The following is a 27,296-nucleotide window of genomic DNA, read 5'->3' as shown; positions in this document are numbered from 1 at the left end:
CGTTCATGTTGGAACAAAGCAAATACATCTGGCGACCACAAAGTGTTGCGCTCACACGCAATCGTAGCTCGCGACTGCGTCTCGTTTGCCCCTTTCACGGCTACTATCCACGTCCTCGGACGAACGGAGGGGGCAAAAACACATGAAAACTGATCTTCAAACCTCTCCAAACTCTCTTGGTACAGCCCCCATCGCAGCATTTTGACGAGAAGGCAGGTTTTTTGTCTCGTTTCTTCCAAAGGAACACAGGAATGCATGTCTGGCACGGCGACTTCTGCCCACCGCCCCAGACCGGAAGTGCGTCTGGCGCGCCACCACCGCGGCGTGACGTAGGAGAGTTGAGTTCGTGTTATATAATCTTCTAGGGGGACAATAGCGACTTCTGCGACACACAAAAGGGATTCTCGGGAAGAGGGGAGTTCCTCCTTCCCTCTTTCTCTCGTCGTGGCCGGAGACGAGACAACCGCCGTCACTAGCTGTCAAGGTTCCTAGACGAGCATTACAAACGAGGCGTTAGCGACATCCACCAGGTGCTCTTTGCTAACCGTTTAATTCGTTTTAAAATTCCTTTTCGAGACTTTTTTAACAAGATATTGGCATGTTCCATGTGATACTGCTCTTTTGAACACATATAGACAAAAAAAATGAGCACCGAAATTTCGTTGTAGTATCCCTTTAAAGGGGCACTCCGCCGTTTTCTTCATAGTCCCCGATTTGCCTAAAAACTTGCTAAAAACACCAACAAACATAGCTGAACTTGTAACCCAAATATTTGGACAAAACTTTTTTTTCGCGAAGTTACAGAATTTACAATTTTGGTCCTCATCGTGTTTTCTAAAGTGAAAAGCTCTACTGGCAACGTTGAAAAAGTGACGTCATGAGTGCGCAGGGGTTCACTCCTTGGGCTGTAGACTTTGTTTTCAACTGATTACAAGCAGTTTTATGGTGTCAAATGAATGCTTTGGAAAGTCGCTCCAGCTCCCGCGCAGCAGCACGATACAAATGCTCGGCATAGTTCATTTTTAGACTGCCCGCTCGAACCGCATGCCGGCACATTCGTGACGTCACGGCAATGAAAAGCGCGGGTATATTCGAATCTTCGTTTTGGCGTTATTTTCATTTGCCGATTCCACAATAACTATTCTGAATTTCGCGGTACAAATTAACATATTAGAAAGAGTAAAGGACGGCGATTTCAAAAATATAGGCGATAGATTTAAATAGAGCTGCAAGTTGGTGTTATTGTTCTGCCAACTTCCGGTAAAGATAGCACTGAAAGTGTAAGTGCCGTCTCACCAACAGTTTTTTCAGCGCCCCGTCCTCCTATGTCGTCTCCGTATGACGAAGCAGCACAGCCCTCGAGGTTCCCAGGCTCCCTCTATTGTACCAATTCTCAGAATGCTGCATTCGCATGTCCTGCACATGTGAGTGGGGGAATTGTGCATTCCCAGCAGATTCTACAGACCTCCAGTTGAGAAAGATAGACACAGGGGACAGCAGGTTGTCAGACAGTGCTCGTTTAGTTCGGCCGAATTAAAAAGTCTTCCACAACTGTTAAAGGGGTCGACAGAGGGAAGGGTGTCAAGGTACTACCGGTAGAGATGCTGTAATAAAAATAAGTAGTATATCAAAAGAGAAACACACCAGTCTGCTCCTTCATCAGTCAGTCACTGGGTCCCACTGAGATGTTGCTCGGAAAAACGAAATGCCAAGAGTTGCAAAGCGCTTGGCCTGACGACCACACACAGCTCGCAGAAGTGTTTCGGTCGGCACACTGCACTCACGTCGGCGTAAAAAGCGAACTTGAGAGAGGGGAGGGCAAACACTGCCCCGTGACTTGGGCACTGGCGTCGTCGGCTGCGCAACGCGCTCTGTTAGATGTCTAGCACTTTTTTTTTCCCCCGCTTTGTTTCAGACGGGAACGCTGGAAATGTAAGCTGAAAGCTACAACTCACACCTGCACAATACAATCCTTGCAGCAGTCTGGCATGGTGCCTCTCGCGCACCACAAACTTCCACCAACAAAACATGCTCACAAAGGCTTGGAAAAGTCTCCTTCAGACTTCGCTGGTCATCTGTCACTCCTAATGTCCCCTGGACGTCTTCTTTCCAACGTCCCTTCGACGTCCCCTTACCTCCCTCCCTCAGGAAAACGACTAAGAGCTCGACTCTTGAGCCAAAAGCACCGAGGAGATCGTCTTGTCACGAACACCAACACAAAAACCATTCGCACGTTCGGTCGCCGCCCTTCGCCGCCAGCAGAGGTCCCCGATGAAGGGGGGTTCTTATTATGAACTAGCTTGTGTCGCCGCTTAAAACTGAATGCCTCAAAGCTACACTTAAACAAAGTAAAAACACACGCATAACAATACAGGCAACCAATATCGGCGTTAAAATGCAAGACACCGGCACTCGCAACTGAACGCTATATATATATATGCAGCCCCAGTAGATGCTGTCGTGGCCAGTAAAAAGACTTTAGTTAAAATGATAACCCCAACGGCACACACAGATCTGCAACATCCTCGGGACATCTTGACGTTGCGTGGATGTCGCGAGGGCGTGCATAAAGGGGTATTCCCACAAGGGAGAAATCCCGGGGATTTCTCCCCCAGCGCGTGCGCATCACGAGACTAAAACGCGAGGCTTTTGGAAAGCCCGACGCTTTCGTCGCTGGATGCGCGTGCCGTGGAGGAATCCCCGGGATTTCTCCCTTGTGGGAATACCCCTTAAGATGTCGGCGCCATCTAGTAATGGAAGAGAGATGCGCTTCAGATAGACCCTCCGTCATGAAGTTCTATGGAGACGACGATGCCAAATGGGGTCAATGTGATATGACAACTCCCAGACTTGTATCAAAGGCTGAATGCACAGTATGAAACTAAGGCTGCCGGAACCATTTACGAGCGGAATTAAAACCCCAATAACGACGACAGTCAAAATGATTATGCAGAGGAGAAGACAATTAAAAAGCCCCTGCACCCACAGAAGAGGCCCAGCTAAAAGTAAGTAGGCGAAAAAACGCGGGAGAAGGCAATCGAAACAAGCAACTGTGACCAGAGAGCAAAGAACCCTCGGGGAGAAAGACCAGACTTCTACGGTCCATCGTACGGATCACACGGGGCACTGGACAGATACCGCTGGACACGATCCGTAAGATCATGGTGCGTGGAATGCGTCTCAGACTGGTGTGTTTAGTGTCCTGTCCCGCTCGCACATCAAAGCAAGGGCGCGACACTCCCACGTTGTCGGGCGGAGGTTAAGGGACCACTTTTTAGGACAAGGCAAACGCACCAATCGAAGACGCATTCCGCACACCGCAGCCCGAACGCGCGCCCCAAGGACTCGAAATGACAGGCGCCTCGTCTTGGCGGCTTAGCCGGCGGCGACCTCTACGCGACCGTGCCACACACCCCCACGCCTCAGCACGCGTGGCGTCAGTAGGCCATGGCCGCCTCCTTGTACTCCGACCCCTCCATGGTAAAGAAGTCCTCCAACTTCCACTGCAGCGTTTCGAAGGTCGGGCGCTTCATGGGGTCCTTGTGCCACGTCTCCAGCATGATCTCGTAAAGAGCCGGCGGGCAGCCGGGCGGACACGGCATGCGGTAGCCGTGTTCCACTTGGTGGAGCACTTCGGCGTTGGTCATGCCCGGGTAGGGAATGCGGCCGTACGTCACCAGCTCCGTCAGCAGGATCCCAAACGACCACACGTCCGACTTGATGGAGAACTTGGAGTAGTTGGCCGCCTCGGGCGCCGTCCACTTAATGGGGAAGCGGGCCCCGACGCGCGCCTCGTATTCGTCCTCCTTGATGAGCCGTGCCAGGCCAAAGTCTGCGATCTTGACCACGTTGGCGTCGCCCACGAGGATGTTGCGCGCCGCCAGGTCCCGGTGGATGTAGTTCTGCGCCTCGAGGTAGGCCATGCCCGCTGCGATCTGGGCGGCCATGTCGATGAGCTGGGGCAGCTGGAGCGAGCGTCCCTTGCCTTGGAGGAACTCGAGCAGGGAGCCGTGCTTCATGAGCTCCGTGATGATGTAGATGGGCTCCTCGAGCGTGCACACGGCGTACAGCTGCACCAGCTTCTGGTGGCGCAGCTTCTTCATGATCTGGGCCTCCGCCAGGAAGTCCTGGGAGAAGAGGGGGAAAAAACCCCGTCGGAAGGCGCAACCAGACGACCCCAGCAAAGGCCCTTCCTAAATAGGCCCTTTCAAACTATATTGGCATTTGTATGCAGACATTATAAACGCGCACTGAAGAAGACAACGGCCTTAAAATGCTGCTGAGAAGGAGAAAAGTTTGCATAAAATTTCTTTATCTCATTGCTAATGAGTCTCATTCCCAATATCAATGTGGAATCATCTTCCGAGAGATCGCCTAAATAAACGATAAAAAACATTTTTTAAATGCTATTAACCTTTTTTTTGTGTGTGTGAAAAGCCCCAATTTTTGTTTCCTATATGTATTGCTGTTTTTTCTTACGTGTTTATTTTTTTATGTAACCCATTTGCTTTTGTAATGCTTTTGGCCCTGAGAGCAATAAGATAAATAAATGATAATCTGAAAATAAATAAAAAGAAATATGTCAATTTGTTTTTCCTTACTTAGAACAAATAAACTCTCATGGTAAGACAATTAAATTATACAGTTATAAAAACAACACAAGCAAGTTTTCCTTTTTTTCAAGAACAATAGTTCACTAGATCAACCTGCTGCTTATCACAAAGGCAGTCAGCCACCTTTCTGAGTTTTCTGATGCCTTCTTGCAACTCCTGCTACAAGTTTGAAAGAAATCTGCAGCTTAAATAAAAAAGCAAGAAATGAAGGTCTTTTCGCTATGTCTTTCATTTTTTTGGGCGTGATCGGACACCTTCAAATCGCAGAATGCTGAAAGAACAATTACCCCACACTCTGGAGTGAGCCCCACCTATGCTCCTCCATGCAACTATCCAATGCCCCCAAACCAACAGGCTGCCGGAGCGAACCTGCACATCTTGAGAAGCTCACCTTGGGGTCCATGGTGCCCGGCTTGAGCGTCTTGATGGCCACGGGGGTGGTGTTGTTCCAGAGGCCCTCCCAGACCTCCCCGAACTGGCCCTGGCCCAGCTTGCGCACAAACTTGAGCGAGCTGCGCTCAATCTCCCACTGGTCCCGGGTGCTGTGCGACAGCCCGCTCGTCATGGGCTTTTCCACCTGCGTGCCACACGCGCGCCCTCATGTACACCGTCTTTACCAAAAAATGTAGAAGGATCACGGGCTTTTCTTATTGCAAAAATAGACTATTCATTGCCGAAAGCTCGGCCTCTGCTCAAATGCACCGCTGGCGGCCCGAACCAGGTGCCAAAGTTTCGAAACTAACTGATATCTTATTAGAAAAGTTATAAGTAAGGTTACGCGTTTTCGGGGTTTACGTTTCCTTGAATTCGGCGGTGCTTTTTCGGGGTGGCTTTTCCCCGCAGATTCTGCGTTTTCCAGAGTCGAATTTTGGTGTCGGAGAAAAGGTTGGCATTTAACGGGGCTTACGTCGAAGAAAAAAGGACACCGGCACGGGATTTCCCATTCCTAGGAAGCGTGCGCGTGACCCGCAGGCTTGTAAAACGACCCAATACCGAGAAGTGAATTGAAGGATACGTGATGAGGGGTGTGGTTCCGAAGAAAGAAGTGGCCTCGCGGTCGATTCGCTAGGGGCTCGTGTTCCGGGTCGACGCAAAGGAAAGGTGTAGATACAAATTTTCTTTTCAACAAGTTTGGATTTTTCTTATTCAAGTACAGCTCCAATTCGTTTTTTTTTTTCTTTTTTTCTTTTTTTTCATGTTTTTAAACTTTGGTAAAACTGGTTCGGGGTTTATTGGTATTTACTGAAAACATGGAACCTTAGTTATTAGTGACTTATTAAAATTTTCTATGAGCAAATTGTGGCCGGCTCAGAGCTAGAATATGTGGCGCTGAATAGCGCCAGTCACCGAGAACGGGTAGCATTTTAATGTTCCAATTTTTAGAAAAATCACTCGTAACTTTTGAACAAGACAACGGCTAGTTCTGAAACATTGGCAAGTGGTTCGAACTGCTAAACCTACATTTGGACAGAGGATGAGTCTTTAAAAAACATAAATTAATTAAAAAAACAAAAAAAAAAACTTTTTTTTTTGGGGGGGGGGCGGTAGAGGGGGGACTATTTACGTCGGGGTTACCATCGCCCTCTGGGACTACGGTCCGCTTCAGGGGCCCCACAACTGGTCAAGAGAACGCCTTTCACGAGATCCAGATCCTTCCGCACAAGCTGGGGTCTGTGAGCATGACTACAAAGTACTCCGAGACTGAGGCAGAATGACAGCACAAACGCAAAGTTTTGAGACTTCACGTTTTTGGTGTCCTTCATTTGCCACAGTCATGGGGTTCTTCGTGATTATGTTCCCATTCACAACAGCTTGTTTGCACCCTTACTTTCGTTCAGTCTGTCTGTTAGTATTCTGCACAGGAGATGCACAATATCGTATCGAAATCTCCCCCATTTTAGGACTAGGATTCCTATAGTCTCCTGGAAAAACGAAGGCCCGCAGTGCAGCTTTACGTCGATGCTCGGCAATAGCTTGGGCCTTGTCGTGAATGCTCCACTACAAAATGTTAGCCTCGTTCACGCTTCGCCGGATATGTTCGTACAAACAATTTTTTGGGGTACTCTGTTAGGCGAATCGTAAAAATGAAGTCATCTATAGTGCTCCCCGTTCATAGAATGAATGGGTGCTACGTACAGCATATCTAAAAGGATCACACTACATATATTGATACATTCTTTCAGGACAATGGGTCTTGTTTTAGGAAAGCTCACAAGACTGGCTGGCACATTGGCTGCCACCTTTCCGTCGGGTACCAGTCCTCTCCTTTCTGATGCAGATGTAGTGTCTCGTCAAAATACTGGACCAGTCGGCTCGTCCAATCCAGTCAACCATTTTGCCATTTGTTGTCAGCTAGCTTCATTGAGAAAGATTCCTATAAAAATCCCCCATATAAATTTTTGTTAACCTAAAGAATGGATATTCAAAAGGAACACCAGCAAAGTGGTTTTACTGAAAACTGTATCGCACAGCCTAATTACCTATAAGAGGGACAGATCCGCAGAAAGGTCCACATGAACGTCTTGCGGATCAATTCCTTGCACATCCCATCAAAACGAGGAAGCAATGAAACGATAAGGGGGCCCCGCCAACCAAGAGCTAATCTGCACCAATGTGCGTAGAGGGCTGGGATCCCACAGGGAAACGTCGGAGGAGACACCCGAAGAAATCCCGCGCAACAACGCGGACAAGAAACATGGCGCATGCAACGTTGTGCACTGGCCACAGCAAACGGTGCACCCCAACGCTGCAGGAACCACCCGGTACGGGAGGACCAGAGCCACGCCGGGGGTTAGTGGTGGCTTTGGCACTCAGCCTCCACCAGAAATCACACACACACACACTCCGGATTAGGCTGGAAGTGGCGCTCGGACACGAAAAAGCACGAGGAGGTGCGACGCCACAAAAGGAAAACCAAAGGGCAGCAATGCCAGATGCAGGACTGAACGGGGCTAGGTGCTGCTACAGTGCGGTGGGCGCAGCTCTGCCGAGTGGAAGCTCCCCCCGTACCATCGACGGCTGCGGAATGTGCCCGAGCAACCGCGGGACGCCCCGGCTGGAAAGCGTCCCAGACTGGTGTCGTCGGGCGGAAACAGAGAGACCCCGTACCAGCCGGAGACGCGTTCTATGCACCGTACGAAAGGTGCACGACGTCGCGTCGCTCGTTGCTCGGGCAAAGCCGCTTCGAGCCCGTAGAATTTGCGGCAAACGGGTGGAAGCGGCGCTCGTCGCTACGTTGGGGCAGACATGCGGAGGCGCCTCGGCCACTCCTCGGGAGCAGGCGGTTGCACGCGCCAGCCGAATCAGAAACGTGAGGGCGCTTAGTGGCGCAAGCTCAAAAGCGGCAGCCCCGGCATGCTCGGTTGCACACTCAGAAGAAGGACAAACGGGGCTACCTGTAAGACGCCGCGATAGAGTGTCCCCTGTTGGGAGAGAAGGAGGCAAGGTAAGCGGCCCCGGCACTTCCAACGTCGGCGACTGGCGCGGCCCCAAAGGCTGCCACGAGCGGCCCCCGAGGTCTGCGGCACCAGAGAGCTTTGGGCAAGTGCGCACACTGGCAGGTGTCTGCCAAAAACAAGCGGCTTTTCTCCGCTTCTCCAGTCGGTTCCTGGATCGCGCTTCACCGCAAGACGCTGGTGCTACGAAACTCTGCTCTAACGTGCCACTAGGCTAGATCCAACACGGAAAGCGAAAGCATCGAGCGAAGCCGGCTCGAAGCAAATAGAAAATTGAACACGTCTACGTAACTTAAGGGCCGGAGACGCTCTTTAGACTTTAGCCAAATGCCCGGAATAAAATTTGCACACGAAGTGATTGTGAAATGAAAGTCAGGGTTTTGTTTCCTCTCCTACTTTTTTCACGAAAGATTGGAGAGGATAAAGTAAAACCATTTTAATGTGGAAGAGAATGGCCATACGCGAGAAATGGGGACACGCGGGAAAGAGGTCCCAAGTTCTCGTCGGCTGCTGCGACATCGAACAATTGTTCGCCGAGACTGCAGGCACCAGCAGCACCAAGAAATGCCTGGCAGTCAAGGCAATTTGCAAGGGGCATCGGAGCGGGAAATAGTAGTTTCCTTTCTAAATTACGGGGTGGATACATCCCTTCTGGTGCAGGTTCTCTCAACGTTCAACTCCTTGTAGCGAACGAGTCTCGCTTAAAAACCAAATCTGCTCCCCGAAACCAAGCACCCCCCGTCGTTAAGTCTCGGGTCAACCAACGAGACAGCCTCGGATCTCGGTCGAGGAAACCACGACGACGATGGCAGCAAAGCGAGCGAATCAAACAGCCACAGACGGAGCGAGGGCGACACATACCTGTACGCATGGCTTGCGGAGGTTGACGCAGAGCCCGTCCGCCTCGTTGCCATAGTGGTCCACCAGTTCCTGCAGCGTGCGGAAGGTCGTCCTCCTCGCGATGAAGAAGCCTCCTTCGTCCAGCTGCCGTATGCGGTAGTGCTTCACCGTGTCCCCATCCCGCACTGCGCAGAAGACCGCCGATCAGGCACTACCACTACATCTCCTGGAATGCGTCTCGAACCGGTGCATTTACTGTCCTACGGGCAAACCCGTCATTAACGAAAGAGCCCTCGCAAGGTGTGGGCAAATGTGCAGTTTCTGCACGAGGCGTGGGCACTGCGCCTGCGCAGGAACCCGATTTGCGTCAAGTGGAGCGTCTGCACGTGCGTCCTGCCAATAGCAGTGCCACCGCAGTGGCGCGACGTCAGCTCTGCACGTCGGTGTATATTGTCCATGCACCAAAGGTGGTTCCTAAAGCCGCGATTAAACTGCAAATACATTGTACAAAAGACAGCCTCCAGACACTGTCTTAGGCGTGCTTCTTCCTTGTACGAGAACCCTGTCCTCGTACAAGGACAGGAAAACCGGAGTGTCACGTTGTTGGATGCTGTCATCCTGGCGGTTGCACGTAGAAATGCTGGCAACAAAGGCAAGCAGATGCGAGGGTTCTCGCCCCATCATGACGTCTTGTCTTGCGCCTGCTTTAGCTTCCGTCGAGCACCTGGCTGCAGTGTGTCCACCCCCCCTACCCCCCTGCTGTATCGCACCTTTAAGAATGCGGCAGGCAACAGACTGACTCGAGTGCAAACCCCATGAATTGGGGAAGACATCGGTCGGAGGCACGCTTCAACCACTGTACCTTGGCGCTCCCAGGCCTCCACCTTCGTACGTGGCACCAGAGCGTTATACAGAGAGAGTCTGGCCATTCATTGGGAGGTATAGGAGGCAAACGAGGCGCCATTGGCCGAAAGGGGACTGGGCCTGTTCCATTGCGTCTTCACAAATTTGAATGTGGCCAATCAGAAGCCGGAAATAATAATACCCTGGTGGTGGTTCTGAGAAACAAAATTGATAAGTGCGTCGGCGACTGAAAATAATGTGCCTGTGATGTTTCAATCACGGTCATCCAAAATCATGGTGAAAGAGCACGACTAGCGGAACGACCGACATAACCTGTATGCCAGGCGCTGAGGGCCGGGAATCTGCTGTCCAAGTGGTCACACTCTGTCCGCGCAAAACAGAGTTGAGCGGCACATTCGTTTCTTGCATCTTTCTGCATGATCATGATCGAAGCATCACGTGCACCCTATTTTCAACCATGAAGGGTTGCTAGATTTAATCTCTATGCTCTTACTAGAACATTCTCGCTACCACCACTAGGGGTAGGGGTTCCAAGAGAGCATGTCAAGCCCTCTATCTGCGTCTCGTGCACGCCCTGGCTCTGCCCGCCTCTCCCATTGACCAAACTCTCCCTATACACGGCTCAGCACGGCACGGGATCTCTCTATCTACGAAGGGAGTTACCGACCTGAGAGAGAAAAGTCGTTGCGCCGGCTCTCGCTGTCCCGCACCAGGAAAGCCCCGTGTTCGTTCTCGGGCAACAGCAGCTTCTTCTCTGCCTCGATGCGCTTGATCTTGCCAAAGTACCAGCTGCAAGAGAATGCACGGGACGGGTGACGTTTTTAGCGAGAAACCCACACTTTCGGGTGGCACCACGTAATTCTGATTTAATTTAGTCTACGGATGTTCCATACCTTCTCAACCATGGAAGCAGCCGCTGCCGCGAAGCTAGAGACCCGGCTATCAGGTGTGTTTTATCACATTTACCCATATTCCAAAATAAGCCGAGCATAGTTCTCTCACTTGACCTCATTGAGACAAGAATAACAAGTTTGAAAAAAAAAAAAAAAAAGTTGTCAATCATTCAACCTTCCATTTTTAGCAAATATCCAACCTCACTAAAAAACAAAGCTAGAGAAAATGTGAATATTTCCTTAAGAAACACCAAGACACAATTAATGCTCCTCCAAGTTAGTCAGCACCAGAAAAACAATCGCCGCATTTCGGTGCACTCCTCGCGTGTCAACGCCGGTTTTGCAAGTTCCAGAAAAAAGGAAGCCAGTCAACGCCTCGAACCTCGTCTCGAGACAGTCAGACGGGCCGTGAAGCGGCGGCGACAGGCAGCATTGCAACACAGAGCCGGACCATGCAAGCGCAGTCCCCCACCAAAGCTACGACACGAGCCGTCATGCACATTCGCACCACTGGAAGCCGCCGCATCACATGTACAGACGACACTAGGCAAACTCGGGTGGTGGCAGCCATCTCGGAAGGCCCCGGCCATCTACGACGCACAGGTTCGTTGCAATGGCGTTTTGGCTTTGTCTAGAGCTGGAGAGGATGCGACAATTCACTAGAAAAGGGACCCCCATCCCTTTCATTCTCTCGCAGTCACGCCGCTCCCAGATCGTACAAGACACAGTGTTCACTGCAGACATGAGGAGAGAATCATGTGCAGACATGCCTCGAACATCTCAGAAGCATGTTGCTTTCATCCATTTGTACAGATCAAACGTGTCTGCAGAATTTTTGTACGACACATGTGACAGGACTGTCAAGCAAAGAAGAACGACACTTCAGAAAGTGTCTGCAAGGTGTATTGTACAACCTATTAGCAGCGACTGCGGCTTTAAGTTCTCGTTCGCACTCGCAACTGCTTACGGCCGAGTGCATTACGATTTCCTGCAATCTCTAACAACGAAAGTACGCACTGGCGCCGTCTACCGGATAGTTGTGGAACGCTCACAATCTTTGCGTGTTTCCCATTCTTTTTCGCGCATCATCCTTTCGATATTGGCTCGAAAGACTTCTGACAATGGTTATAAACGGTTATTTCTCGTTGATACGAAGGTATATGTTTAATCTTGCAAATACCGCAAAACCTTCGCTCTAGTGAAATTGAGTATCGGGACCACCTCGTAAACGGTGCCAGCATGTCAGTCTGTTCTATAGTCGTTAAGACGTCGCGAGAGGTCGTAATGCGGTCGGTCACAAGCAGTTGCGAGTGTGTGAGCCAGTCTTTAGGACTAGGCTTCTGCTGTAAGATGCAACTCCGGCCCTACTGTTGCCAAAGGTGGCTTCTGGCACTGGAGGCTGGGTGGAAAGTGAGAGCCTGCACTAGGACGAATATCACAGGCTGGCCATTCCAAAGCCCGAGACAACCCAGAAAGAGGGAAGGCATAGCCCGTGTCGGCCAACCCGTCGCTCTCAACTCGAAAGAAAACCAAAACGCCGTAGCAAAAGGTTTCAAAAAGACGAAGAAAAAATGATCTGTAGTGGCCACGATCGAACCATGTTTCCACAATGGCAGAACAAGACACGATGTTCTCATGCAGAAGGACGAAAAACCTCTTCCTGTGGTGATCGGCTGCCTAGGCTCGCACATTGAATCAAAGGTTCGTCTGCAGCACAGGTGGAACTGCTCAGGTGGACACCGACAACCCTCATCCCTCCTTCCTTTCCTCCGCTAAAACCTCATGTACCGAGACAGTTTCTAGTCGGGTCCGTCATATGACGGAGTTCATTTATGTAGTTAAAATTCTCATTCCTTGACTTGCCTTCCATGACAACTTCCACTGTTCCCCACAAACAATGCCTCAACACGGTGTAACTGATGCCTACAGGCTTCAGCCTGTAAGCGGTCCAATAAGTGTAGCAGCCCTACTTTAACTAAGGAAAAAAAACGCAAGGGCACGCACTCGAGTCGACATGCAGTCGGGAGGGAATGTCGGAGTGCTGCATTACGGGCAAATGTGCTAGCTTTGGCAGAGTTTCAACAATATGGCGGGTTTGTCCAACCTTAAAAGTTCTCTACGACCTGCGGCGCAGACAGCTGTTGGCGATTTCCTTCACGTTTTCAAGCCAACTTTGACGGCTTCTTCTTTAGACCGTTAGGTGCTACAAATATTTAATTCGCTCGTCTAGTGACACCAATTTTGCTAGTCACCGGTAATATAAGAACTTCTATTTCGGGGCCTATTCGTGACTGTTCTCAGTTGCTGCGGTCACTCGTGCTTGGGACCACGGGAAGAGGTTTCGCTGCATGCTCCGACAGCGGCCGACCCGTGTCCGGCCAATTGGGGGGCCCCAAACGGCCGCTGCCACGGTGCAGAGGAGAAGTCCATACATACCTTACGCCCCTTAACGAGTGACAAGATTTAAGAGAGAGACAGAAAAAGGAAAGAAAAAAGAAAAAGCGTGGCATCAGCGTCTCACGAGGACTCCATTCTCAAAAACACGGAGGAAAGGGGGACAAAATGGCGAGGTGGGGGTGGAGGAGGGGGGACCGCAAGCTACACTCAAAGCAGGCCGAGAAGCACCGCCGCCGCCACGGGCCAGGCTCGCCACATGACCGACGCGGTGGGTGGTGCTGCCCAGAGACGAGGTTCGACCCGGTGCAGCCTACTCTTCCCTCGCGGCGGAGCTCTAACGACGCTGCTGCCCGCTTCAAGCTGGTCCACACATTTGCCTCCGAGTGCAATCGAGTGCACCGTGCCCTCTCGTAACCGATTACAGCGAGAAACCACACTGGCGTCAACCATGAGGTGGCCCCAGAACTTTTACTATCTACATGTACGAGGTTTTGCGAGATTAAATTTGCTCACATCTACGATAAATGGCCGCTTATAACTGTCAAAACTATTTCGAGCCCAGGGTGAAAGAATGATTCATAAAATTTAGAAAATGTACAAGCCCACCCTTCCAGGGCTACTCGATAGATGGGGCCAGTATTTTCTCTCGTCGTAAGAACTTAAAACACTCGATCGCAAATGCAGACGTGTGAACTGACCCTGAAGCGGCGAGCATGACGGGCCAGTGCTGGCACCGTCGGTACAAAGCAACGTAGCCAAGTTTAGCTTGGCCAACTTTCCTGCAACTAAAGTCACTAGATCCTGGGGAAAGTAGCACCACTGCCGAATCTGCCTGCTATAGGGGCACAAACAGACATCAACATACAAACAAAACCTGGCAATTTGATTGGTTCACCACCAACCACTACCGTGGTAATCGCCATTTTGGTACCTTGGGCACTTTTGAAACGCCGAGGAGGCCGCTCTGGACCAGTCGTACCCAGACCACGGTGATGCATCATTGCACTACGAGCATTCCTAGACCATCTCAGTGTCTTTGGCACTATGCATGCACCAAATCCTGACCCTGACGTATCGCGAGATTTTCCTAAATAATTATCTTTCAATGCCGCCAGACCCCTGACAAGCAACAGTGCCACTTGCAGCGCAAGCAAGTTTGTTTGCCCGACCCTCTTGTGTTTCTCAAAGCTTCTTTTCGCATTAAAGCAAACGAAAAGCTTCTGACTTAAAGGGAAACTGAAGCGGTTCTCTATTTGAGAAAAAACATTTCAATGGCCTTCATTCTATCTCCAGGATCAGGAATATCAAGATTATTTTTCAATTTGGTGCACGGAGGCTTCAGAAATTAATTTTTAAAGTACCGCCGAAGCCCCTCCTTCCCGGGGCGTGACGTCACACTAGGAGCGTTCGGAATATCTGCTCTCGCGCATCTTCAGCGCCTGTCAAAGCTATGCACGTGCACTGTTGCTATTTTCAGAAAGGTCAGAAAGAGACGTCACGACTGGTGTCAGTGCGGGGAAATATACCTGGCAAGCTTGCCGTTGCACGCGCTGAACACACGAGCGACACGCGCTTGGAGGCCCGAAGATCCTAGTATGACGTCACGACTGGTCGAATGTTTTTTCGCTTTTTCTCGCTTTTAGTTGCATCTTCGGGGAAAACAAAAGTGATATTCAGATTCACGGGATAAAAATACGCCAGAATTCACCTCTAACTCGTTTTTTTCAAGAAGTGTTTCAGCTTCCCTTTAAGGAATTTCGTTAGAGATAAATAAATAATGATTGGAATATTGTTAATGTCGCCGATTACAGACTAAACAAAGTACCGGTGTACAAGAAATTAGGTTTAGAAAGCAGTCACTGCAAATTTAGGTTGCCTCAGGCAGGCAAAAGAAACTGGTGCTCCATAAACCAAAATGGCCAAACATTGCAACTACATCCCCAAGATCCAAGGATTTTAGCTGCTAAGAGGTGCCACCTCTTGTGCCCGCATGTTCCCGAGATCAGAATATAAAGCACACAAATTGTCACTCTCGACTGAGAACAGAGTTCTTAAAAAGCATGGCCACTCCCTGAGCCCAAAGGAAACTGTTCAGTGTGCCTACGAATGAATGGCCTCCAATGAGTCCAGTGCCGCAGCTAGAGGCCACTTCAAATTCATCAAAGCATCTGCCTTCCAACAGTAGGGGGAACAGTGGCCTAAGGCACAGCAGCTTGGAGCACGTGGAGTGAAAACCCGCACTGCAAAACCCAGGGATTTAGTGTTCAATCCCCAACCCTGCCCGTTTCTTTCTGGATGAGCATCGTACCGGCTTGTGGCCATGTATCATTACTGCGTGATTGATGTTAAAGACCCCAAGCCACCAGTGGTACTGCAATGGCCTAATTTCTCATCTACAGGTGAAACACTAGACGCTTACTGAGGATGACTAACTTCCAGCTGTCCAAACGTACACACAACACAATTTTCCAACAATACGGCACAAACTGGATAGCCACTAGAATAAGGCAAGCAGTTCAGCTAGGCAACTAGAACCACGACTCTGTATTACCCCGAATAAAAACGGGTCTGCGACGAAGCACTAACTCCTCACAATTCTCGCAAGAAAAACAACAAAAAAAACACCTTTTTTACAGTTTTGTTTGTGCCAAAACATTCCAGACCAATATGTGAAAGAGCAGAGAGCGCTATAAATGTTATGGACCCCGCAAGACAGCGGGCATTGTTGACACATGCACCCGCGCCCAGCCCAGCTTGCCCAAGATAACGAGCTTGTATATTTCCATGGGCAGCGGAGGAGAACTCGGGAGAAACACTCGGCGCCGCCGAGTCAATCTGTCCAGGACAGTCAGATAGTAGGAGGAAATGCCCTATGGAATAGCATACACCAAATCTTGCTTAGGGAAGGACTGCAGTGCACGAGAGGAATTTACGAAGTAGAAATACCAAATGAAGGTGAGCGGCTATACAGATGCTCAGCATGTGCCACCTGAACACAATGCAAATTCACAAGTGGTGAAGGTGTTAACTGCTCTTAGCACAGGTACCAACAAAGGTTTTGATTTGGGTCATAGATGGGAACCCTTGAGCACTTGCAAACTTGGGCGCAATTTCACCCTTTTTCTTTTATATTTTTATTTTCTGGCCAAACCCTGGCACACACTCTAATGCCAAAGTGCTAACTTGCTTCCAGAAGTGGAAGCAAGTTAGTCTAGCAGAAACCCAAGGCAATTTGGTATCTCCCTTCGGTTACTGGAACGAATCCAACGCCGCAGACAATGATGAAAATAACACGAGCCAAATGGCACGACGTGAAAGACAGAATATGCATCGTTCACAATGTCCTATCCTGGACTGGGAATCAGTCACAGGGACAATTTGTTAAGTCTGAAAAGCGGTTACTTTCTGCGTCGAAAAAAAGTAGTTTCCTGTACGCGACGGAAATTTAGAAACAGAAGTTGAGCACCTAGTGAGGTATGCACCCTCTGCAGTTAAAGTAAGCACTCAACCAAAACCGAAACTTGTGACAGCACTTATGCTAAGTAAAGTAAAAGAGGGACTTCCATAGAGAGCATTATGTATTCAGAACACGGCGGCCTTCGGGCGAGTCTTCTTTTAAAAGGCTGGTTGATACGTTTGCATCCGAGCGTTGCAGAGAAGGTTGCTACCGCTTGCGACTGCTTAGGACAAGAGAACGACACTGGCGCACACCGCGTATGACTAGCTTGACTGGGACACACTGCATAGGACTATACTCGTTTTCACCTCAAGGAAAAGGGAAGTTTTGTGCATTGTTCATATGCCGCGCAAAGCTGTTCTTACAAGATTTGGTTGTTAGAGGAAGAAGCGGTGTTTTTGGCTTTTGAAGAGTATGAGTTGATAAGATAATGTCAGCCTAATTTAAAATGGACCTACATATATCCTTAATCTCTACAAAAAAAGGGGAAATTAGTAATGCACCGCAAGGAACCAAACTCTTTTTACTACGGTTCTTGAGATGTAAGTCTAGATTGAAGGCTTCGCAGTATTTGCGAGATGAAAACCATGCAATGTCTATGAGAAGGTGTTGCTTTAACATAGTCAGAATTATTTCAAGCACACGGCGAAGGAATGAAGTGCAAAGGAATTGGGGAATATAAGCACATCGGAAGTGTTCCAACTGAGAGGTGGCACTAGTGTGCTCTCTCGACTACATGGGTTCAGCCGTACCCATCCATCGTTGTAAGCAGTCACAAGCCATGCACTCGCTCTCACTCAAACATAAATATGTAAATCAACCTTTAACCAATTTTTTTTTTTTTTTTCGTTTTGATACACATGTTAGGTGGCGCTAAACGTAGTCCAATTCAAAGGACAGGAGTGAAGTGCATTCACCCATCCCCGAGAACGAGCGCAACAACAAGGAACGAAGGTTTCTCCCAATCATAGAGGAACGTGCTTCCGCTGCCGTAACTATTGTTTTTCTTTCGTGCCCGGTCTCTCAGGCGGAACTCCCAAGAAAGTTAAAGCAAAACAAAATCCTACTTTTTCGTCGGCGGAACTCAGAACTAAGAATTCGATTTGAACACTTCTTTCCACAGAAAAAAAAAAAAAAAAAAAAAAATAAATAACCGAAAGGCGGTGAAGCAAAACGCCAAACAGAAGGGGAGAACCGAGCAAGACGATCAGTCAGCAAAACAACACAAAAGCCTGCGTGGCCTTTGTTTGTTTTTTTATTTATGTATTTTTTTCCTTACGTTACAAACGCACGAAACGACCCAGCAGCATGGAAGATCAAAGTTGGGCGGATGCGCTTTTTGCCACCAATCCGCCCACGACAAACCGGGTTCAGAAGTGAAAACCTAAGAGCACTCGAAAAATTCGTCAGCTACTCGCTATGCGTCCTCTACTTTGCATCGTTTCCCGTCAGCGCGTCTAGATTAGCGTGTCTGCCTCATCCATCCATCAGCATCCTCCCTCTTTCCCAAAACGGCCTTTTTGATATCGGACGCACCTTGATTCGAAGCAAGCGAAACCCGAACCAAACAGAAAAACATCGGACCGTTCAAACGAAGAAAAACATTTCGAAACAAACGGCATTCGAGAAGGAGTGAAAAAAAAAAAAAAAAAAGAAACAAAACAAAGCGCACCGAGCAGACGGCGGAATCATATGTGGGGCACCCCGAGCATTTTTGCTCGGCCGCTTTGCAAAGTCTCTCTCGCCAAGCGTCACTCAAGAGCACGAGCGAGCGTGCGCGCCGTTTGGTTACACTTTCATTGGCGAGAATCTCGCTCTTTCTTAATTTTTCGTTATTTTTTTTTTATATATATACTGGTTTTTGAGGAAAGAAGAGCGGCTCGTCTGGACGAGTCCTACGCACGCGAGCGAGCGCACACGGTTTGCTTGCGGAAGCACGTCGCTTGCCCCCGAGACCTGCCGAGCGACACCCAGAAAGATGCGCCCCGACGCTGCGGTGTGCTCACTGTCGCGAAGCTGCTTTCGGCAAGTTGCTCGCGGCGAATAGGAAGCGAGCAATCGGAATAAACTCCCTCGCGGCTCTGGCTGAGCCGCTTGCCTCCCTTCACCCAAAGTTTGACAGCGGCCGAGATACCCGCCAAAGAGTCAAAATCACACGAAAAGGTCGCAATCGACCGATGCAAGCGAACTCGGGCAGCTGACACGAAGGGAAACGAACTCTCTCGGCCAACTTACGGTTCTGCCTCGATGGACTTCAGTTTGGCCACATAGTTGGACGGAATGTAGCCTTCCTGCTTAGTCGACTTGGACCGCGCGAACCACCAGTCTCCCTGAGTGTCGTTCAGTATGTCGAGGTGCTCGCCCTTCTTGAAACTCAGGTCCTCGTCCGTGCGCGCGTCGTAGTCGTACAGCGCCACGAAGATCTTGGTGCCCGTGGCGGCCGATGTCTCGACTTCGGGAGGTACCGCGCTCGGAATCGTGGGTCCATTCCTACCGCCGAGTTCGATGTGATGACCGGAACGAACGCCGCCGCCGCCGCCACTACCCACGGGCTCGTGGGTGGTCACTTGGCCGATATTGATCGACGAGACGTCGCCCCTCTCGACGGGCGCCTGGACCACTTCCTTCTTGGTGTTCTTGGAGCTCGCCGAGCGGCTGAAACAGCTCCCCATCGTGGTCGGGGTTCCGTATTCGGGGGTTTCAGTGGGAACACGGCACCGACATCGAGTTGCTTCGGTAGCGCTGGACACAAGGGAGGCACGGCCAGCGGCAGAGGGACATAGCGGCTGCCCCGCGATCTCCGGTCGGGCGGATGGACTGGCTGCTGGGGTGGTCGTCCACACAAAATGGCGTCGAAATGTAGTTCTTCGTGTAGGAGGGCCTGTGGGAGCTGTGTGCCTTATGCACGAGCGCTACGCGCCCTCGAGTCGGAATAAATGAGAGATATATAGTATTTTGAGTAGGATAATCCGAAAAATTGCGTGGTCATCGTTTAAATATGAAAGCTAACTCCGCTCGCGGAAGGATACAAACAACGCGTGCTCAGAATTAAGAAGTAAAAAGGCCGTACATTGTTGAGAGCCTTGAAATCTGGGGCCGCTAACTTAGTTTCGTTTCCAGCTTTGGAAACGAAACTTCAAAACTGCATTAAACAAGTTGAACCAGTTGAGCGCATTGAACATTGAGTTGGTGTGTCGCACATCACTATTTAGTCTTTGCGTGTAAACCATCCACATCGCGCGCTATGATAGCACCAAATAAACCGGTTCACGCGTATTATCACCACATCCTGGTTACTAAGGGTAAACAGTAGACCACAGTGTACCAAACCAGCGCACAACAAACCAAAGACTAGTTAAGATATACAAAATATTGAGAATGAGACCAAAAATAAATATCGAGTGCCATCCATTAACCTAATGAACTTTAGGAAGACAAGAAAAAAAGAAAAAAAAAAGCGAAAACAACAGGAAAGCAGGCCTCGGGTACAGCGTTGCCAGTTGGTGGCCTCGGGCACTGCTTCAGTATGCCTCCGTCAATACATCAGCGGAGCGTTTTCCAGCTCACTGTCAAAGCACTATGTCCCGTCGAAAATGCTACATTTTCTTACTACTAATTTGGAAACCTCAGCGATAGAAAAGGTCAGTGTGAAATTCCCAGCTGATCCCCACATCGGGAGCAGCAACTAGCTGAACCGATGCATGGCTCTGACAACTGTATGATTCGATCGCCTGTTGCTAGTGCGTAGGCAGCACTTCGATCACTTACCTGAAAACAGTCACCCCTTTAACGGTTGGTGCTCCCGCAACACTCTACCCCAAGTTGAAACCCCGTCAAGCGGGCTTCCCCTCGGGCACCTGTGTATTGTGGAAAAGCACTTCTCACAGGGGCAAAATCGACTGCCAGTTTGCGTAGCGACGCGCTCGATGGGAGAACTGAAATGCCTCGAGTGGTGAACAATCCAGGCGTATCACCGTAAGCTATAGTGAATTATCACCTCTTTTCAGAAAATATGGACTCGCCCACTGAGCATCTTCTATTAAAGCCGGAAGCGAAGGTAAGCCTTTTTCATCCAACGCGTCTCGTGTGAGGCACGATCTGTTGCTTCGATGAGGCGATTTTGTAAGGTTGTCTCACTGGGGAAGACGATAGATAATTATATACTATACTTCTTTCTTTTTTTTTAGTTTAGAGTGTTATGATGTGGTGGGTGTGTTAATTACTACCTGAACCCGTTACTTGAATAAGTGTGCAAATAATTTCGCGACGGTGTTGCTGTTTATTTATGTCGTCACTGCATATGCTAAGCATAAAAATGCGCTGCTGTTGAATAAAAGGAAAATCAGAAGAAAAAAATTATATAGAAATGTTTTGTCCTACAAACAAATACTCGTTTTGGATCCCGGTGCGATTTATAGCTGCTTATTCGGATGCAAAATGCGAAAGAAGCTGGTAAAGGAAGTAAAACCTTACAAAAAGGTTTTAAAAACATTAGGAAATTGTAGAGGGTAGAAATTGCATAAGAAAACGGCGCACACAACCACTCTTTGATGAATACAATATGTTAAAAACAAGGCAATTTTACAACATCAAAATATTATGTTTTTTTAAAGAAATCAATATAGGTTACCGAAGGCGCGACATGTATTACAAAAAATACACCTCACACCCCGATTAAATATGAAATTTAATTATCGAGGGAGAATATGAAATAATCCGTTGAATAAATAACACGTAAAAAATGCAGAACTTTTCTTATAGACAGCGATATCTAACTTCCCTAACAAAATCTGCAATATACGCTCCAAAAATTTCCTGTCATTGCGCCTTGCTGTTGAATGCTGTAACCTGTTTCTGGTTGGGGTTTTTTGTTGAGCTTCTTGCTAGGACGAAGACAAGGCAGAGTGGTGTCCTTGGCCTCTGCTTTGCAGTCGCGTCTCGTAAAAAAATTCAGCTGTCCACATTACCTGTTTTTGGTAACTCATATATTCTTGTAATGTGGTTACAGACCTTCTCATTTTCGACAGTAGTTTTAGGATATCGTTATATCTGCGATTATTTTTTGTGTCGTCCTAATTTCAAGTATAGAACACTTTCCTTCATTTTTTTTCTTTCAATTTATGTGAACTCTAAGGGACCAATGCATCTTGACTTATCAGACTTCTGCGCTGACCCTTCTGTTGGGCGCTGCCATGGTGGCCCTGCTGCTGAGCGCTTACCTTTTGCAGCATATCTGGAGCACAAGTTTGTCTGCTTCTTGCACAGGGGATGCGATGATGTCAGAGTGCCAGACTCTTACTGGCTGATTGAAAAAAAGAAAAAAAATAGTGGGTATACTTTAAGGCATCTAGCATTGAGGTCTACCCACAATCCTTTCAATCAAAGCCAATCAGAGCTCGGCGTTGTTCTGACGTCACCTCAACTCCTGCGCAGGAAGCAGAGGGCTGGCTCTCCGCATACATTCCACACCTTCGAATTAGTTTTTCTCGACAAGAAAAGCTAAGAATGGCCACCACCAGCACGATGCCGTGACATCACGTGCAAGCATATTCACGGACGCCATACTTGGATGCGCTGTCCAGAGCGCATGCTCAGAACGAGCTCGCAGTAAAAGGCTGCTAAGACCGGCAAGAACTAATAATGTAAATAACACAATGCAAAAAAAAATCAAAAAAAAAAATCGGGGTTTTAATTTACGTTGTAAAGGTGGTTAGCCAGCGGAGCTGTGGTATCACGATTGTCCACTGAACTATACCAAATGATTGACGAAAGAAAAGTAAATGCACTGTTGTTAAGTTCAGTCCAGTCGATCTAACTTTCTTCCTTTTCTCGGGTTGTTCCTTCTATGTGCTAGCCATCTGTGGCAGCGTCTTCCGAAACTGTACCAAAACTGTACCGAAACTGTACCAAAACAGTACCGAAACTGTACCAAAACATATATGACAGGCTAGTGACGTCCCTCCCCACGTCGCAAGCTGCCGTCACCGCGGCAGCTTGCGCAACAGTAATCTTTACCGGGAAACATATGCGGTGAGCGCTACGTGCTTCGTATTGTTACCAGGAGCGCCTTATCATCAATTATGTGGTTCGGATGCTTGTTTTGTACTTGTTATTCTTTTTTTTTTATTACTGAAACGAATGCTGTGCTGTATGTTGTGTGCGTAATATGCACTTTTCACTTCAATCGCTAAAGGTTTCTCTTTTTTTTTTTGTGAGGACGCCGACACGATGAAATTTGTAAAATGTGGAAGATCGCCGTCAGCAGTCGCGCACACAACTATGGCCACCAAATTAAAATAATAATAATAATAATAATAATAATAAAAATAATAATAATAATAATAATAATAATAAAATCTGCAGGTGAACATTTCGTGTCCGGTCCGGACTCGCCCGCCCGGACGACGTCTGTTTGGCGTCCGCTGCCACCTCCACCGCTTCTACGCGGACAACCCAGGCGGACACCGACGTCGTTCCTCGTCCTACCGCAACTCATCCAGGCGCACGTCACGGATCGCGTGGACGGCGTCCATCTGGACAGGGTCCTCGCTTCTTGCCCTTGGAGCCGTCTTGCTGGTCCTGGGCTACGCGGCGCCTCGCACCTTCATCCGCCGTCCCACCCCGTGGCGCCTAGCGGGACTAGTCGCCTTCTGCAGTGGGGGCTGTCTGCTAGCGGCCGCCCTCATGCTCGCCGCCCTGTGCCCACGGTGGAACGACGAGGACGCCTTCGCGCCGGCGGGAGTTCCTCAAGACGATGACGATGACCTCAGGGTTCCGGTCACTGAGAAGATAACAGCCGTCCAACCGCTACCCTACGGCGGACAGTAGCTTATGTATGTTTGTTTCGTTGGGCTACTTTAGTTGCTGCAGATGTCGTTTTTGCCTCTTTCCGGTGGGCCAGTTCCTGCCGTTTGCTAGGTATTTGGAAGGCTCTGGACAAGCGCAGCTGTTGGGTAGCGTGCGCAAGGTAATAAATACCCTTTTAAAAAGTACGCGACATCTACAAGCTGTTGCGCCAGTTACCAGAGTCCGCCCATGGCCTTCAAAATCCCGAAGCGATCGAAGGGCTTCGGGATCTCGGAGGCCATGGTCCGCCATTGTTTGGGCTCGTTTTTTGAGCATGGATTGGACACGAGGGTTGCGTCAGCGTTCGGCAAGGACTCGGATCCAATCACACGCCTCGTGTCCAAGCAATAGGCGACCGCTTTTGTCACTTGATGGACTTTCTTAGGATGGACTTTTGAAAAGGGTCTATTGCGACGTGCACAATTGTATAATTGTATAGATACGACCCGCAGAAGAAGCTCCGCCTCCAGCGCAAACTTTCTGTCTCGGATAACACATTGGCCTCTCATGAGCAAGCACAAAGCACGACGGAAGGCAACGAGCGCGTGCTGGAGGCGGAGCTTTTGCTGTAGATCTTATGTTGCAACAGACGTATTTACGGGTGTGAAGATGTTGATTGGCTCTGTTGAAGTTGTTGAGAGCCGGGCATGCGCACGACCGTCATCATTATGCGCGGTTCGCCTACGCCAGTGGCCTTCGATCGCTTCCTGCGTCTTCCGGTGGTGCCCTTCGTGCTTTTGCCACTTGTCGCAGTGGATCGGTAGCAGACGGACACCGAGCATGCGCAACTATCGTTTTATTCGTTGATTCGTTGTGCATGCGGTGTTGCCACTGACGCGTAATCGCACGTGCGTTCTACGCTCATTTTGCACTTAGGGCGCGCGTGCGCTTTTCTTTTCCCAGGAACCTTTTGTTGGTGCCATATTCCACTGTGTCTTTTACTGTGTATCGAAGCTCTGCACGGGTCCCAATGCTACACGGCGGTACCAAGCGGGACCGGGACAACGCCTTCTGCTGCGATTGCTCAGCAGCGCGGCGCTGACCAATTGCAGCAGACGACGTTGTCCCGGTTCCTTGGTTCCGCTTGGTCCCGCCGTGTAGCATAGGACACCTGGAGAGGTCACGTCTACCAACTGCCAGCTGTTTCCTCCATTGTCCGTTAAAGAATCGTCTCCCACTGGCAGTCAATTGCTTCTTCTCATCTTCTGCGTGTAAGATATTATAGTGCATCTGTTTGGTGATATTTTGACTTCAGCTATGTCCGCTCCTGCTGTCTGACCTCTAGACTGTGCACTGGGCATGCGTCAGTGATACATCGCCTGTGCACCACTGTTGCAGGTGCTTGCCAGTCGTTGCTGTTGAAAAAAAAAAAAATATATGTTGTAGTTTTTTGCATTTTAGCTCTGCTGGGTGCTTTTTTGGGTGGTTGACTGTGATTCAATATGACGACTGACATATATCCGTTTTCAAGAGAAGTAACAGGCAAAGGAGAAAAAGAAGGAAGAAGAAGAAAACCACACTTGTGTTCGAAAGCAGTCAATGACTATTTTTGTATACCAAACCTTAATTTCCTTGTCTGCATGTCTTTGTACGTTTATTTGTTTGTGTGTGTGTGGGGAGGACAATAAATGTGGAACTGAGACTAGATTCTTTCTTCGGCTTCGGAAGGCTTCATATTGTATTATTATTATTATTAAACTCAATTAATTGTATAAGCTAAAATAGTCTAGTGCATTCTAGCTCGGAGGGGACTGAAATATAACCAGGTAAACACCGGTGGCTTCTGAAAAGCATAGCTGATAGATCAAATGAAGTAGAGACATTTTTCAACTTCGCATTATAACAAACGTCCATTTTATTTGATATATATTGCTTATACACCATGTGAACTAACGCTTTTGGTTCTTTAGATGGCCCGCAAAAAGCGGGTTCTCAACGTATCGCGCTGCAATTTACTGAGGTCCAAGCGGTGGTGGAAACTTAGAGCGAAAAATCAAGAAATAAACTTATCTCGTGAAAAAGAGAAAGGCGGAACGAAAAACAGAAACTTCTTTTGGGCAATCTATGCCGCCACTTCGCGGACGACGCACGCGTAGGGATTAGTGCTGCCAACAGATGGCGTACGCCGCGTTGCGGGAGCAGAGCCGTATATGGGGAGAGTTTGGCCAGTCTATGATCTCGCCGCCGCAACGCATCCTTCCCGAATGAGCCAATCAGCCCGCGGCGCGGAGCGAGAGGCGTGAGCGCATGCTCGTGAACTCCCAGCTGCTTCCAGATGAGTGAGGAGGGCCGTTATTCGCCTGTTGGGAATGCAAGGGGTCGGCATCTAAATTTCGATTATTTCCTTTTATATCGCAGGCTCTGACAAGAAAATGATATACTGTTATTCCTCGGTGACTTAACAAGCTAACAAAGGAAGTTTTCTTGATGTTTGACCGCAAACTTTTATTCAGGCGAAAAAGAAGTCGACCCATAGCAGACGACGTGTAGCTTCAGCAGCGCTTTGTGTACGGAAAGCGTGTTGCGTCAAAATGGCGGTCGTCTCCTCTTTGCTCCCTCCTTCCACTCTCGCTCCTTCGGCACTCTCCTCCCTCTCCTTCACCTTTCTCCGTGCGTGGGAGTAAATGGAGTAAAGCCCCTTCATACGAGGGAGCACCTGCCGATTCGAGTTCTTTTGCGGGATCGTCTGTTATCATAAGGGAGTTTTAGTAGGCCGTTTCCGCAGCCCGCTAAGCACCCGCATAGCGCTCCGTAATCCGCCACAAGACCCTAGACTATGCAGACAAGGCTGGCGACGCGCATACGCAGCTGCGGCATTTTCATTTCGGATACCGCAGCGGAGGAGAAAAACGATCTACTACAACTCTCTATAACCTGAATCTTCCGGCCAACCCTCGACGCGGCTTACACCATCTGTCGCCAGAACTTATCCCTACGAGTTCATCGTCGAAGTGGCGGCTTGGGTTGCCCATAGCAGTTTTTTGTTGATTCTTTTTCCTTCTATTAAACAAGGTAGGTTAATTTTTTAAATTTTTTTTTTCACTGTAACCTTACACCACCCGTTTGCACCCGTGTAGTAAATTGCAACGCGATACGTTGAGTAACCAATTTTTGCTAGCCGTCTAAAGTGGTTTAGATGCTGTAGTACACCCGAAATTAAACGTTGTAGCGACTTTTCAATTAAGTTCTCGCTTTTTTTTTTGTTTTTGTTTATAAACAAAGGAGTGTTAAATGTTGGCTGAAACCACCGATTTCTCAGCGCATTTCTGTGATCGCGCAGCGCGCGATCCCAAAAAAGTGAGATCCGTGCCAAAATGACGTGCGAGAGCTCAGAACATCGCCGCCGGGCGTCTCAAGTCCGAAAAGATCAACAACTGCGTCCCCACAAACCTCCCAAGGAGGTTTGCATCATCGGGTCACCATCTTGATTCGTCTAACTACGGCCGCAATTGACAGATGAAGCTTTTGTGGAGGCTGGAGGATAGCTACCTACCAGCTACAGTGCACGAGTTAACGTTTGATGTAGTAGTTGTTTGTTGAAACCTCATGTAAGCGCTAGCCGCGCTAGCTATCAGAAGACAATTTTACTTCAGGCAACTCCAGGAAGATGACCCAGTTTGCTTCACAATACGAGGAGCAATCGACTGGGGCCTGTGGAGGAAGTGTTGGATAGACGTGGTGATGGCGCAGGCGAGCGTGGTGTAGATTTACCATTTTCTTGATCCACTTTGGATTATTTACGTTCTCCAGCTAGTCTCAGGGGGTTTAAGAAAACGGTAAAACTGCAAGTGCTCCGCGTCGTCAAGTGACTGTGAAGCGCATGTGCTGTGTGCTCTCCAACGCCTGGGTGATTAACCACCGTGGATATGTGATTGCAATCCTTTGGAAAGACTACGTAAATAATGAATTATAAGCGAGCTGGACAAGTTTA

The 27,296-nt window shown here is 49.0% G+C and overlaps 2 protein-coding genes across 3 annotated transcripts; one reads left to right on the top strand and one right to left on the bottom strand.

The window, feature by feature from the left end:
- Positions 1 to 1,501: 1,501 nt before the first annotated feature.
- Positions 1,502 to 19,527, bottom strand: LOC8054040 (tyrosine-protein kinase Src42A). 2 transcript variants are annotated; one of them, XM_029977864.4, is made up of 6 exons: positions 18,755 to 19,424; positions 10,440 to 10,561; positions 8,930 to 9,093; positions 8,009 to 8,035; positions 5,005 to 5,190; positions 1,502 to 4,127 (listed from the first exon to the last, which is right to left on the bottom strand). In XM_029977864.4, exons 1-6 carry the CDS (start codon positions 19,189 to 19,191, stop codon positions 3,438 to 3,440), a joined length of 1,626 nt encoding a protein of 541 aa, XP_029833724.2. In that variant the 5' UTR covers positions 19,192 to 19,424; the 3' UTR covers positions 1,502 to 3,437. The 2 variants fall into 2 exon arrangements, with proteins under 2 accessions (XP_029833724.2, XP_029833732.2); XM_029977872.4 differs by lacking the exon at positions 8,009 to 8,035 and having other exon boundaries at positions 18,755 to 19,527.
- A 495-nt stretch (positions 19,528 to 20,022) lies between these two features.
- On the top strand, positions 20,023 to 25,001 carry LOC8054039. Its single transcript, XM_040211558.3, has 3 exons — positions 20,023 to 20,160; positions 20,527 to 20,576; positions 22,883 to 25,001. The coding sequence occupies exons 2-3, from the start codon at positions 20,532 to 20,534 to the stop codon at positions 23,345 to 23,347; spliced, it is 510 nt and encodes a 169-aa protein (XP_040067492.1). The 5' UTR covers positions 20,023 to 20,160; positions 20,527 to 20,531; the 3' UTR covers positions 23,348 to 25,001.
- The last annotated feature ends 2,295 nt before the right edge of the window (positions 25,002 to 27,296 follow it).

The sequence above is a fragment of the Ixodes scapularis genome, unplaced genomic scaffold (genome assembly GCF_016920785.2).
Source record: "Ixodes scapularis isolate PalLabHiFi unplaced genomic scaffold, ASM1692078v2 PGA_scaffold8__174_contigs__length_109621045, whole genome shotgun sequence".
In the NCBI taxonomy this organism is placed as follows: domain Eukaryota; kingdom Metazoa; phylum Arthropoda; class Arachnida; order Ixodida; family Ixodidae; genus Ixodes; species Ixodes scapularis.
This window is presented reverse-complemented; position numbering and strand designations above follow the sequence as displayed.

Bases quoted from the DNA above. Each gene is read 5' to 3' on its own strand.
- LOC8054040 (XM_029977864.4), bottom strand. From the start codon at position 19,191: ATGGGGAGCTGTTTCAGCCGCTCGGCGAGCTCCAAGAACACCAAGAAG. The intron at 10,562-18,754 runs GTAAGTTGGCCG...ATTCTCTTGCAG, and splicing joins AAGTCCATCGAGGCAGAACC to CTGGTACTTTGGCAAGATCA. The intron at 9,094-10,439 runs GTCGGTAACTCC...TCTTCTGCGCAG, and splicing joins CAACGACTTTTCTCTCTCAG to TGCGGGATGGGGACACGGTG.
- LOC8054039 (XM_040211558.3), top strand. From the start codon at position 20,532: ATGGACTCGCCCACTGAGCATCTTCTATTAAAGCCGGAAGCGAAG. The intron at 20,577-22,882 runs GTAAGCCTTTTT...TAAAATCTGCAG, and splicing joins TATTAAAGCCGGAAGCGAAG to GTGAACATTTCGTGTCCGGT.